Source organism: Mytilus galloprovincialis, chromosome 12, assembly GCF_965363235.1.
Source record: "Mytilus galloprovincialis chromosome 12, xbMytGall1.hap1.1, whole genome shotgun sequence".
NCBI lineage: Eukaryota > Metazoa > Mollusca > Bivalvia > Mytilida > Mytilidae > Mytilus > Mytilus galloprovincialis.
In genome coordinates, this window is record NC_134849.1 from 61,371,224 (window position 1) to 61,383,858 (window position 12,635).

Sequence of the window (12,635 nt, forward strand, 5' to 3'; positions counted from 1 at the left end):
TGCATACCGACGGGAAATTGCGATTCAATTCTTTTTCTAGGAGTTACGCCCCTTTGAACTTATTTACTTTAATGTATTACTGCAACAGTTTGTCATCGCAACTCCTCTCAAACCACACAACAGAATTTCACGAAACATTTTCATATAATAAGGACATACTATGTAGTTGTGCATATCGACGGGAAATTGCGATTCAATTTTTTTTCTAGGAGTTACGCCCCTTTGAACTTATTTACTTTAATGTATTACTGCAACAGTTTGTCATCGCAACTCCTCTCAAACCACACAACAGAATTTCACGAAACCTTTTCAGATAATAAGGACATACTATGTAGTTGTGCATATCGACGGGAAATTGCGATTCAATTTTTTTTCTAGGAGTTATGCCCTTTGAACTTATTTACTTTAATGTACTACTGCAACAGTTTGTCATCGCAACTCCTCTCAAACCACACAACAGAATTTCATGAAACTTTGTAGATAATAAGGACATACTATGTAGATGTGCATATCAACAGGGCATTGCGATTCAATTTTTTTTCTAGGAGTTATGCCCCTTTGAACTTATTTGCTTCAATGTACTTCTGCAACAGTTTGTCATCTTAACTCCTCTGAAAACACACAACAGAATTTCATGAAATTTTGTAGATAATAAGGACATACTATGTATATTGACAGGAAATTATTATTCAATATTTTTCCTTATACTTATTTAATTTCTCCAATGACAATGTGGGGACGTGGGGTATGTGAGCGTGCTCACTAAGGTACTTTAATTTTGTATATGAAATAATCATGATAATTGTAATGTGTGCATGTCTGTCTCGCATGTATTATCTGACCTTGACCTAATTTTCATGGTTTATTGGTCAATGTTAAGTTTTTGTTTTGGTCTGTTTTTCAATAACCATAAGCCAAAATGTCAACACTATATTTGGTGTATAACAAAATGTAAGGTGTATATGTCTGTCTGTTAGGATTTATCTGACCTTGACCTCAATGTCATAGATCTTTAATGTTTAATTTGTGTAATACTTAGTTAAACCTTTTTAGCTCACCTGGCCCGAAGGGCCAAGTGAGCTTTTCTCATCACTTGGCGTCCGGCATCCGTCGTCCGTCGTCGTCTGTCGTCCGGCGTCGTTAACTTTAACATAAATCTTTTCCTCTGAAACTACTGGGCCAGATTTAACCAAACTTGACCACAATCATTATTGCCGTATGTAGTTTAAAAAATGTGTCCGATGACCCGCCTAACCAACCAAGATGGCCACCACAGCTAAAAATAGAACATAGGGGTAAAATGCAGTTTTTGGCTTATAACTCAAAAACCAAAGCATTAAGAGCAAAACTGACATGGGGGGTAAAATTGTTCATCAGGTCAAGATCTATCTGCCCTGAAATTTTCAGATGAATCAGACATTTCGTTGTTGGGTTGCTGCCCCTGAAATGGTAATTTTAAGGAAATTTTGCTGTTTTTGGTTATTATCTTGAATATTATTATAGATAGAGATAAACTGTAAACAGCAATAATGTTCAGCAAAGTAAGATCTACAAATAAGTCAACATGACCAAAATGGTCAGTTGACCACTTTAGGAGTTATTGCCCTTTATAGTCAATTTTTAACCATTTTTCCTAAATCTTAGTAATCTTTTAGAAAAATCTTATCTGAAACTACTGGGCCAAATTTAACCAAACTTAACCATAATCATCATTGGGGTATCTAGTTTAAAAAATGTGTCCGGTGACCCGCCCAACCAACCAAGATGGCCACCATGGCTAAAAATAGAACATAGGGGTAAAATGCAGTTTTTGGCTTATAACTCAAAAACCAAAGCATTTAGAGCAAATCTGACAAAGTAGTAAAATTGTTCATCAGGTCAAGATCTATCTGCCCTGAAATTTTCAGATGAATCGGACATTCCGTGGTTGGGTTGCTGCCCCTGAAATGGTAATTTTAAGGAAATTTTGCTGTTTTTGGTTATTATCTTGAATATTATTATAGATAGAGATAAACTGTAAACAGCAATAATGTTTAACCACTTTAGAAGTTATTGCCCTTTATAGTCAATTTTTAACCATTTTTCGTAAATCTTAGTAATCTTTTAGAAAAATCTTCTCCTCTGAAACTACTGGGCCAAATTTAACCAAACTTAGCCATAATCATCATTGGGGTATCTAGTTAAAAAAATGTGTCCGGTAACTCGGCCAAAAAACCAAGATGGCCGCCATGGCTAAAAATAGAACATGGGGGTAAAATGCAGTTTTTGGCTTATAACTCAAAAACCAAAGCATTAAGAGCAAATCTGACAGGAAGTAAAATTGTTGATCAGGTCACGATCTATCTGCCCTAGAATTTTCAGATGAATCGGATAATCGGTTGTTAGGTTGCTGCCCCTGAATTGGTAATTTTGAGGAAATTTTGCTGTTTTTTTGTTATTATCTTGAATATTATTATAGATAGAGATAAACTGTAAACAGCAATAATGTACAGCAAAGTAAGAACTAAAAATAAGTGAGTATGACCAAAATAGTCAATTGACCACCCCCTAAGGAGTTATTGCCCTTCATAGTCAATTTTTAACAATTTTCTTAAAATTTGAAGATTTTCAATAACATTTTCCACAGAAAGTACTGTTATAGATAGAGATAATTGTAAGCAGCAAGAATGTTTAGTAAAGTAAGATCTACAAACACATCACCATCACCAAAACACAATTTTGTCATGAATCCATCTGTGCCCATTGTTTAATATTCACATAGACCAAGGTGAGCGACACAGGCTCTTTAGAGCCTCTAGTTCTTTAAGACTTTCATGAAATCGAAGGTCAGTAAAGGAGGCGAGACATTTTAGCGTGTACATTCTTGTTGAAGACATTTGACCTCTTATTTTGGAAAAAAATAGAACGGAAACGAAAAGTTCAGCAATTTTTATATGACCATAAACATTTTTCTGGTCATATATTGGTATGACGTTGGCGTCGTTGTCATCAGAAGACACATTGGTTTTCGCACAATAACTTTAGTTTAAGTGAATGGATCTCTATTTTTACATAAGGTTCAATACCACAAAAGGAAGGTTGGGATTGAGTTTAGGGGTTATGGTACCAACAGTTAAGTAATAAGAGGCCAAAAATAAGCATTTTTGTAACTTCTAGACAATGACTTGTGTGTTAGTGTATGGATCTCTCCGACATTGTACCACAAGTTTCAATATCACAAAGGGAATGCTGGGATTGATTTAGGGGGTAATTGCCTCTAAATTTTAGGAAATAGGGGCCAAAAAAGGGGCAAAAAACAAGATTTTGTTCTAGTTTTATGACAATAACTTGTGTGTAAGTGTATGGATATTTCTGAAATTGTACTACAAGGTTCAATATCACAGATGGAAAGCTGGAACTGAGTTAGGGGGTAGTTGCCAGAAATGATTAGGAAAAAGGGGCCAGAAATAAGCATGTTTCTAGTTTCCAGACAATAACTTGTGTTCAAGTGTATGTATCTCTCTGAAATTGTACTGCAAGGTACCATACAACAAAGGGAAGACTGGGATTGATTTTGGGGGTAATGAATCATAAGGGGTTTTCCAAAAAATTTGGGGGTGGGATTTTTTTCCCCTTTTTTTCCTCTTTTTTTCTTAAAAATTTTCCATTTTAAGTTGGTTATTTCTGATTTATATATAAAAGCAAATAATAATGGTATGGCAGAAGATACACACCAAACAGGATGTGTAAATTATTGTATTAAGTATTGTGCAATAGCAAGAAATTTTCAATTGCACAGTATTGCGCAATTGAAAGAAATCTTCAATTGCACAGTATTGCACAATAGCAAGAAATTTTCAATAGCACAGTATTGCGCAATAGCAAGAAATATCCAATAGCACAGTATTGCGCAATAACAAGAAATCTTCAATTGCACAGTATTGCGCAATAGCAAGAAATTTTCAATTGCACAGTATTGCGCAATAGCAATAAATATCCAATAGCACAATATTGCGCAATAGCAAGAAATCTCCAATTTCACAGTATTGCGCAGTAGCAAGAAATATTGAATCGCACAGTATTGCGCAATTGCAATAAATATTCAATTGTACAGTATTGGGCAATAGCAAGAAATCTTCTTTTTATTCACAGTATTGCGAAATAGAAAGAAATTTTCAATTGAAATTTAATACAAATTTTTTAACCCATTTAATTTTTTTTAGATAATTCACCACATTTATTTTGTGTCAGAAACCTATATTATGTAAAAAAAATTATCACAATCCAAATTCAGACAGTATCAAGCTTGAATATTGTGTCCAAACTTGCACCAATTGTTCAGGGTTCGACCTCTGCAGTGGGATCAGGTTGCGCTCACCGAAGCATTTTATTCCATTGGTAAAGGGGTATAACTCTTAAAGTGATGCCACCAAAATTCTAACTTGATATATTTTGTGGTAATAAGCATTGTGTATAAGTTTTATAACATTTGGTTGAGGCCAAATTTGGGATGTACGGGGCGACGAACGGACGGACGGAGGAATGAACGGATGGACAAACAGATGAACCGACACACAGACAGATGAACACTATTATAAGTCAAAATTTGTCATTTTTAAAGGTCAATAACTCCTGTTGTTTATTGTTTTTTGTCATATTGACATATTTGTAGATCGTGTATAGCTGTAAGTTTATCACAACAGAAGCCAAGTGATTAGTAAGCACTAATGTGTTGACATGAATTATTATTGATATTATAATTATGGTCATAATTACAAAGTAACTGTTCACAAAACTTCAGTTTTTATGAATACTAAGAATTTTCTACCACAGGAATATAGTTTTAGCTGTATTTGGCAAAAACTCTCGGAATTTTGGGTCCTCCATACTTTTCAACTTTGTACTTTATTTTGCCCTTTAAGTTTTAGCCTTGTCCGTCTGTACATACGTCCATCTGTACGTCCGTTCGTCTGTTCATCCATTTATTGCACGCTTCAGGTTAAAGTTTGAGCGATATCAAGGCACCGTCGAGCCTCTAGCTTGTTTATACCCTAAATACTACGTACCTTGAAGGACATTTTTTTTATACGATTGTACATATCATGGATACTTGATTTACTTGATTTTACATATGCTTAAAATGGAGGTTATCCAAAATTGGACGGATACATTGTATCAAGACAAATGATAACAAGTGTGAGATCACTGAGGAATATTAGAATATTCCACAGATGGAACAATTTTCCATTTAAAGGTGCATTCAAAATGCATTTGGAAATCAACATGAAGCAAGTTTATGTCTACAAGGGAATGTTCCAAATTCAAAAACCACCTTTACACTGTAAACTATATATATATATCTATTACTCTAGGCCACACATTTTCCCGAAAAATATGAAAATTTGTTCGATATAAATAGTATATAATGTGAAACATTTGTTTTATAAAGTATATTTTGGGGGGTTGATATATTTTAGAATTTTTATAGTGCAACAAGTGACATGAGTAAAGATATATTCACATTGCATATTCCTAATTTTTCAGACTGTCATGTCAGAGAAATCTTCAGGCGTGACTGCTGGACTAGGGATAGAAGGTAATTTTCTTAAACTTTATTTCATCATTAGTTTACTATTACTCTAGGAATTGCAGAATAACAACATGTTTTTTTTATACGACATCATGCAGTTAACTGTAATGTATTGATGAGATTAACAGGGATGATTCCAGGTGTTTCCAAATGGGTCCCTTGAACATCAAATTGGGAATTTTTATTCTAATTGGGAATTTTTTAAGCATAAAATCTAAGACTAAATAACATTATTTTCCTGAAAAGCAGAAAATGTATATTATTACGTTTAACCTGTGCACTGATGTTCATGTAAGTTGTAACATTTGAATAATTCTGGTTGGGCTACTGTTATTACATGAATATCATTGAACATGATGCACTAGTCTATCACCTTAGCTATAGTTACCTAGGCCTATTACAAAAACATATATTTCAGCTAACATAAACCACTGAAAAAAATCATTCATCGGGTATTTTTTCAACAGCAGCTTTGACACCCATTTTTATTAACCTGCTGGGCGATCTGCTTTTACAAGATCCAATACTCCCATAACATAATAATCAATTGTATTCGGCTGCTAAAATTGTTTCCCACATGTTGACATAATTAAATCATTGTTACTAAGATGCGATCGTAAACAGCATTCTTATCCGGATTTTAAAACGTTTTGACAACAAACTATGAAAAATTATAGTTACCTTAATCGGTGACAGAAACTTTTCCGGAAATATCGATTTTGATTTTATTTTCCTGAATTGGGAATTCAATTTCATGTACATTTTTTTGGGCCCTAAACTATATAGTGGAATCATCCCTGGATTAATCACTATAAAAGATAACTTGGAGCTATAGTGTTAGCAGCTTTCCAATATATATATGAAATACATGACATAGCAAGTACCATCAAATATATGGTCTTCTATACGATGCTATAATACATGTTTATTCGTACTTTGCAATTGAAAGCAATATTCTACTTTGCTTGAATTATTTCCCCAAGAAAAAAGGTAGCCATTGTACAGACGACACACTGACAAAACAGCTGTTAGAAAACATTTATTTTTGTCTCACTTGTGACCTTAGTCATAGAAAGTGAGACATAACACTCCAATCATGTCATGCATCAGTCATCAAGGTAAAACTTCCGTTGTCAAGTCCGTTTGTACAGACGACACACTAACATAATAGCTGTTAGAAAACATTTATTGTTGTCTCACCTGTGACCTTAGTCATAGAAAGTGAGACATAACACTCCAATCATGTCATGCATCAGTCATCAAGGTAAAGCTTCCGTTGTCAAGTCCGTTTGTACAGACGACACACTGACAAAATAGCTGTTAGAAAACATTTACTTTTGTCTCACCTGTGACCTTAGTCATAGAAAGTGAGACATAACACTCCAATCATGTCATGCATCAGTCATCAAGGTAAAGCTTCCGTTGTCAAGTCCGTTTGTACAGACGACACACTGACATTATAGCTGTTAGAAAACATTTATTTTTGTCTCACCTGTGACCTTAGTCATAGAAAGTGAGACATAACACTCCAATCATGTCATGCATCAGTCATCAAGGTAAAGCTTCCGTTGTCAAGTCCGTTTCTACAGACGACACACTGACAAAATAGCTGTTAGAAAACATTTATTTTTGTCTCAGCTGTGACCTAAGTCATAGAAAGTGAGACATAACACTCCAATCATGTCATGCATCAGTCATCAAAGTGAAGCTTTTGTTGTCAAGTCCGTTTCTAAGATACTATAAACAGTATGTAAACAATAATTGATGTATAGAATTGTAAGATGAACTTGTCTGTCTGGCAGCTTTCATCTGACCATGATCTCATCTTCATGGTTCATTGGTCAATGTCGAGTTTTTTTTTAGTCTGTTTCTTGGATCCTGTAAGCAATAGGTCAACTATATTTTGTATTCGAGATCACGATGGTAAGGTGAACAAGTCTGTCTGGCATAATTCATCTGACCTTGACCTCATTTTCATAAGTCATTGGTCAATGTAATGTTTGCAAAGTGAAGTCTCTTTCTTAGATACATTGTAGTTTAAGCAATAGATTAACTATGTATTTGGAGTATGGAATGATATCAAGTTGTACTTATCATATATCTGTTCATCTGACCCTCACTTCATTTTCACGTTTCACTGGTCAATGTTTAGTTTTCATAGTAAGACCTGTTTCTCAGGAACTACTAGCATTAGGTGATCTATATTTGGTATTTGAAATGTCACAGTGTATGGTGTTCATTAATTTCATCGCAGTAAGCCAGACATAGGTATTATTATCTAGCGGCGGTGGCATAAACTATTTGTATCAAGATTTATATTTCGGAAGGAAGAAGACCTAGATGCTTTATACCTTGTATGCAGATACTGTATGTTGCAAAGTTTCCGTCTGTTATATGCCTTTTGTCCTTGACCTCATTTTTCATGGTTCAGCGACTGCTTGAAAAAAGATATTAGTTTTTTTTTGTCGTGTGAATTTGTCACTTATTTTTAGTAATAGGATAACTATATTTGGTATATGGGTTCCTTCTAATGTCTACATGTTCATCAAACAGGATTAACCTGACCTTGACCTCAATTCATGGATCAGTGATCAAGGTTAAAGGCACGTGGTTAGGTCCATTTCTTAGATACTACAAGCAGCAGGTCAACTATATGTGGTGTATGTAATGATTGTAAGGGGTATATGTCAGACTGGCAGGTTTTCATTTGACCTTGACCTCATTTTCATGGTTCATTGGTCATTGTTATTTTTGTCTCGCCTTGAAGTTGACGGAGTCAAAAAGCGAGACATAGGTATGCTGTTTCCGGTGTCGGTGGCGGTGGCTGCGACGGCGACTGCGTCAACAATTTATTAGTTTGTGATTTGGTCTAGTTAATATGGTGAACGGCAAGTGGTAGGTCAATCATATTTGGTATGCAGTTGTATAGGCATTGGCACATCTCATTTCCATGGAGATTATTTGGCCCTGCCCCCTCAGTCATGGTGTATTGACTTCGAAACTTTTGCTTATTTTTAATGTATTAGTTTGAGATTAGGTCAGTTTATGGGGAACCATAAGTGGTAGGTCAATGATATTTGGTATGCAGTTGTATAAGCATTGGCAAAACTCCTTTCCATGGAGATAGTTTGGCTCCGCCCCCTTAGACATGGTCTATTGACCTCGAATTTTTTTGTTATTTATCATAATCATGTATTAGTTTGTGATTAGGCCAGTTCAAGGGGTACCATTAGTGGTAGGCCAATGTTAATTGGTATTCAGTTTTTTAAGCTTTGGCACATATAATTTCCATGGAGAATATTTGGCCTTGCCCCCAGTCACAGTCTAATGACTTTGAAACTTATCTCACTTTACATTTATTAGTTTGTGATTTGATCAGTTTAAGATGAACTGCTTATGATAAGTCAATGATATTTGACTTTGAAACTTTTACATAGTTTACAAGTTAATGTTTGTATTTACATTTGTGAACGACTTATAATAAGTCAATGGTATTTGGTATGCAGTTGTATTAGCATTGGCACATTTCATTTACATGGAGATTGTTTAGCCATATAACTCAGTCATGGTTCATTGACTTTCAATATTTGTAAAAAGTGTGTAAGATGTTAGAGTATTGCTATTTGGATTTCAACATTTGCATAATCAAAATTACAAAAAGGCGAGATATATCTCTGTGATAACATTTTATTTTATCTTTTGGTAAGTTTTTCAAGTACTGTATGCATGGTATGCAATAGGTCAACTATATTTGGTGTATGGAATGATTGCAAGTTGTACATGTCTGTCTAGCTGGTGTCATCTGACCTTGACCTCATTTTTATGGTTCATTGATCAATGTTAAGTTTTTGTGTTTCAAGTACTGTAAGCAATAAGTCAACTATATTTGGTTTATGGAATCTATACTATTAAGCGAGAAGACCTCATTTTGTGTGTTGCTAATCGTCCTTCCCCAATAAATTAATCATCATGCCTCAGTGTCCTATAGGTACCATGCATATTCGCATTTGTCATCCATTCTTATGATAATTCAGTTTGGGTTTTTTTTGGAGAAAAGTGAAGAAAAAGACGTCCGGATATTGTTTCCGTTATCAGGCCGACTTATAAGTCAAACCCAAGACTTCCGATTTTAAACTTTAAAAGAGCGGGTAAGGGATTATTTTCGTGCAACGTGTTTTGCCATTTTTTATTTCACGTGCAGCCGTGAAAAAGATTCGTTATTCACCGTGTTTCGTGAAATCAATAAAAAGATCAACGTGCAAGAAATTTTTAATTGTTCTTTCATCGTGAAATGACAATTTTATTTCGCGTTCTTCCGTGCGGATACCCTGCTTTACTTCCCTCTTTAAACATGATTTTCAAAATAACTCGGGGAAAGGACAATTATTTTCGCGTTATTCTGCATGTATACTATGATTAATATAGCAGTGATCGCCGTGGAGAAGAAACTAGGAAAATACACTTTATTTGTATTATATGTATGTTCATAGTATACAAAACTTGACACGAAAATCATGGAATTTAACAGCAAGCAAAAAAATAACGGACTTTGGAAAAAATGGAGAGGGCTTAAAATATTTTCCCGTCTCCAAGTGCCTATGACTTACTTTGATACCTTTTCTGAAATTCTCCAGACATAAAATCTTTTACAATATTTCATCCTACAACAGTTTACATACTTTCAACCAAGCTCTAAATGCCCGCGATTTAGCGGGTGTGTTCTAGTGATTATAAGGTGTGCATGTCTGTCTGGCTGGTGTCATCTGATTTTGACCTCATATTTATGGTTCTTTGGTAAATGTTAAGTTTTAGTGTTTTGGTCTGTTTTTAGCTCACCTGGCCCGAAGGGCCAAGTGAGCTTTTATCATCACTTGGCGTCCGGCGTCGTCCAGCGACCGTCGTCGTTAACTTTTACAACAATCTTCTCCTCTGAAACTACTGGGCCAAATTTAACCAAACATGGCCAAAATCATTATTAGGGTATCTAGTTTAAAAATTGTGTCCGGTGACCTGGCCAAGATGGCCACCATGGCTAAAAGTAGAACATAGGGATAAAATGCAGTTTTTGGCTTATAACACAAAAATCAAAGCATTTAGAGCAAATCTGACAAGGGGTTAGATTGTTTATCAGGTCAAGATCTATCTGCCCTGAAATGTTCAGATGAATCAGACAACCCGTTGTTAGGTTGCTGCCCCTGAATTGGTAATTTTAAGGAAATTTCGCTGTTTTTGGTTATTATCATGAATATTATTATAGATAGAGATAAACTGTAAACAGCAAAAATGTTCAGCAAAGTAAGATTTACAAATAAGTCAACAGGACCAAAATGGTCAGTTGACCCCTTTAGGAGTTATTGCCCTCTATAGTCAATTTTTAACCATTTTTTGTAAATCTTAGTTATCTTTTACAAAAATCTTCTCCTCAAACTACTGGGCCAAATTAAACCAAACTTGGCCACAATCATCATTGGGGTATATAGTTTAAAAATTGTGTCTGGTGACCCGGCCAACCAACCAAGATGGCTACCATGGCTAAAAATAGAACATAGAACATAGGGGTAAAATGCAGTTTTTGGCTTATAACTCAAAAACCAAAGCATTTAGAGCAAATCTGACATGTGGGCAAAATTGTTTATCAGGTCAAGATATATCTGCCCTGAAATTTTAAGACGAATCGGACAACCGGTTGTTTGGTTGCTGCCCCTGAATTGGCAATTTTGAGGAAATTATACCGTTTTTTTGGCTATTATCTTGAATATTATTATAGATAGAGATAAACTGTAAACAGCAATAATGTTCAGCAAAGTAAGATCTACAAATAAGTTAATTTGACTAAAATGGTCAGTTGATCCCCTTTTCAAAGGAGTTATTGCCCTTTATGCCTAAATTAAAATAGTGTTTGTTTGCCCTTTTCGGACCCTATGTTTTGAAACAGGGTAGGTACATTGTAAGTAGGTAAATTATTTTCTTTTTCTTTCCCAAAAAATAACTAAGCTAGGTACATTTTTTGTCATGGGTAGGCAGGTAGGTATAATATTTTATTTTATTGATACAAAATCTGCATGACGTCATTTTTGTCTGTATTGCTTTTGTTTAAGTATGCTTTTGCTTATAAGTTTTTTTGGACTATAAGTATAAAGTCCCAGGAAGTTTAGAAAAAAAATTATCATGTGGTCCGAGACCACAATCGTCGTCCCTTGATTTTCGTTGTTCACAAATATAGTCACTATTGTTGACAGTGGGTTACTTGCCATTAATTTGTATACCCCTTCAAAAGAGGGACGAAAGATACCAAAGGGACAGTCAAACTCATAAATCTAAAACAAACTGACAACGCCATGGCTAAAAATGAAAAAGACAAACAGAAAAACAATAGTACACATGACACAACATAGAAAACTAAAGAATAAACAACACGAACCCCACCAAAAACTAGGGGTGGTCTCAGGTGCTCCGGAAGGGTAAGCAGATCCTGCTCCACATGTGGCACCCGTCGTGTTGCTTATGTGATTACAAATCCGGTAAATAGTCTTATTCGGTAGGTCACATTCATGAAAGGGAAGGGGATTGTAGTTACGACGTAAGGAACATATTCGATATCATTTGTGAAACGGTTATTCCATAACGGTCAACCAACTCGTGATGGCGTCCGTAAAATTTACGAAGGGATGATTTCAACTTCACCATTTGGAACTCTTGGTTTAATAGCTTCCTTGTGAGCAGTAACCCTCTATCAAGAAAATCATGATAGGAAATGCAAGCACGGGAATATTGTATCAATTGGGAGATATATACCCCGTATGCAGGTGCTACTGGAATGTTGCTACTTAGAAATGGAAAGTTCACAATTGGAAAGCTGAAATCATCTCTTTTGTCGTAAAGTTTTGTTTTATGTCTCCATGTGTAATGCCTCAAATTGCAAGTAGGGGGGTAAAATTACACTGTAAAGAAATTTGGGTCCAGAATTTTAAAGGAAAGTAGTGATTTGGTCCAGCAGAAAAAGGTTTAAAATTAGCACTTCGGAAGCTGTCAAAAGATTTCAAGACGCCCTTAACATAAAATTGTC

At 35.1% G+C, this 12,635-nt stretch overlaps 1 protein-coding gene across 2 annotated transcripts in view; it reads left to right on the plus strand.

Moving 5' to 3' along the window:
• LOC143054480 (uncharacterized) overlaps positions 1-12,635 on the plus strand; it is a 292,275-nt gene that overhangs the window by 216,210 nt on the left and 63,430 nt on the right. For both annotated transcript variants that reach the window (XM_076227501.1, XM_076227502.1), the window contains one exon: positions 5,524-5,575. In XM_076227501.1, coding sequence (XP_076083616.1) covers positions 5,524-5,575 — 52 coding nt within the window. The remainder of the gene's footprint in view (positions 1-5,523; positions 5,576-12,635) is intronic.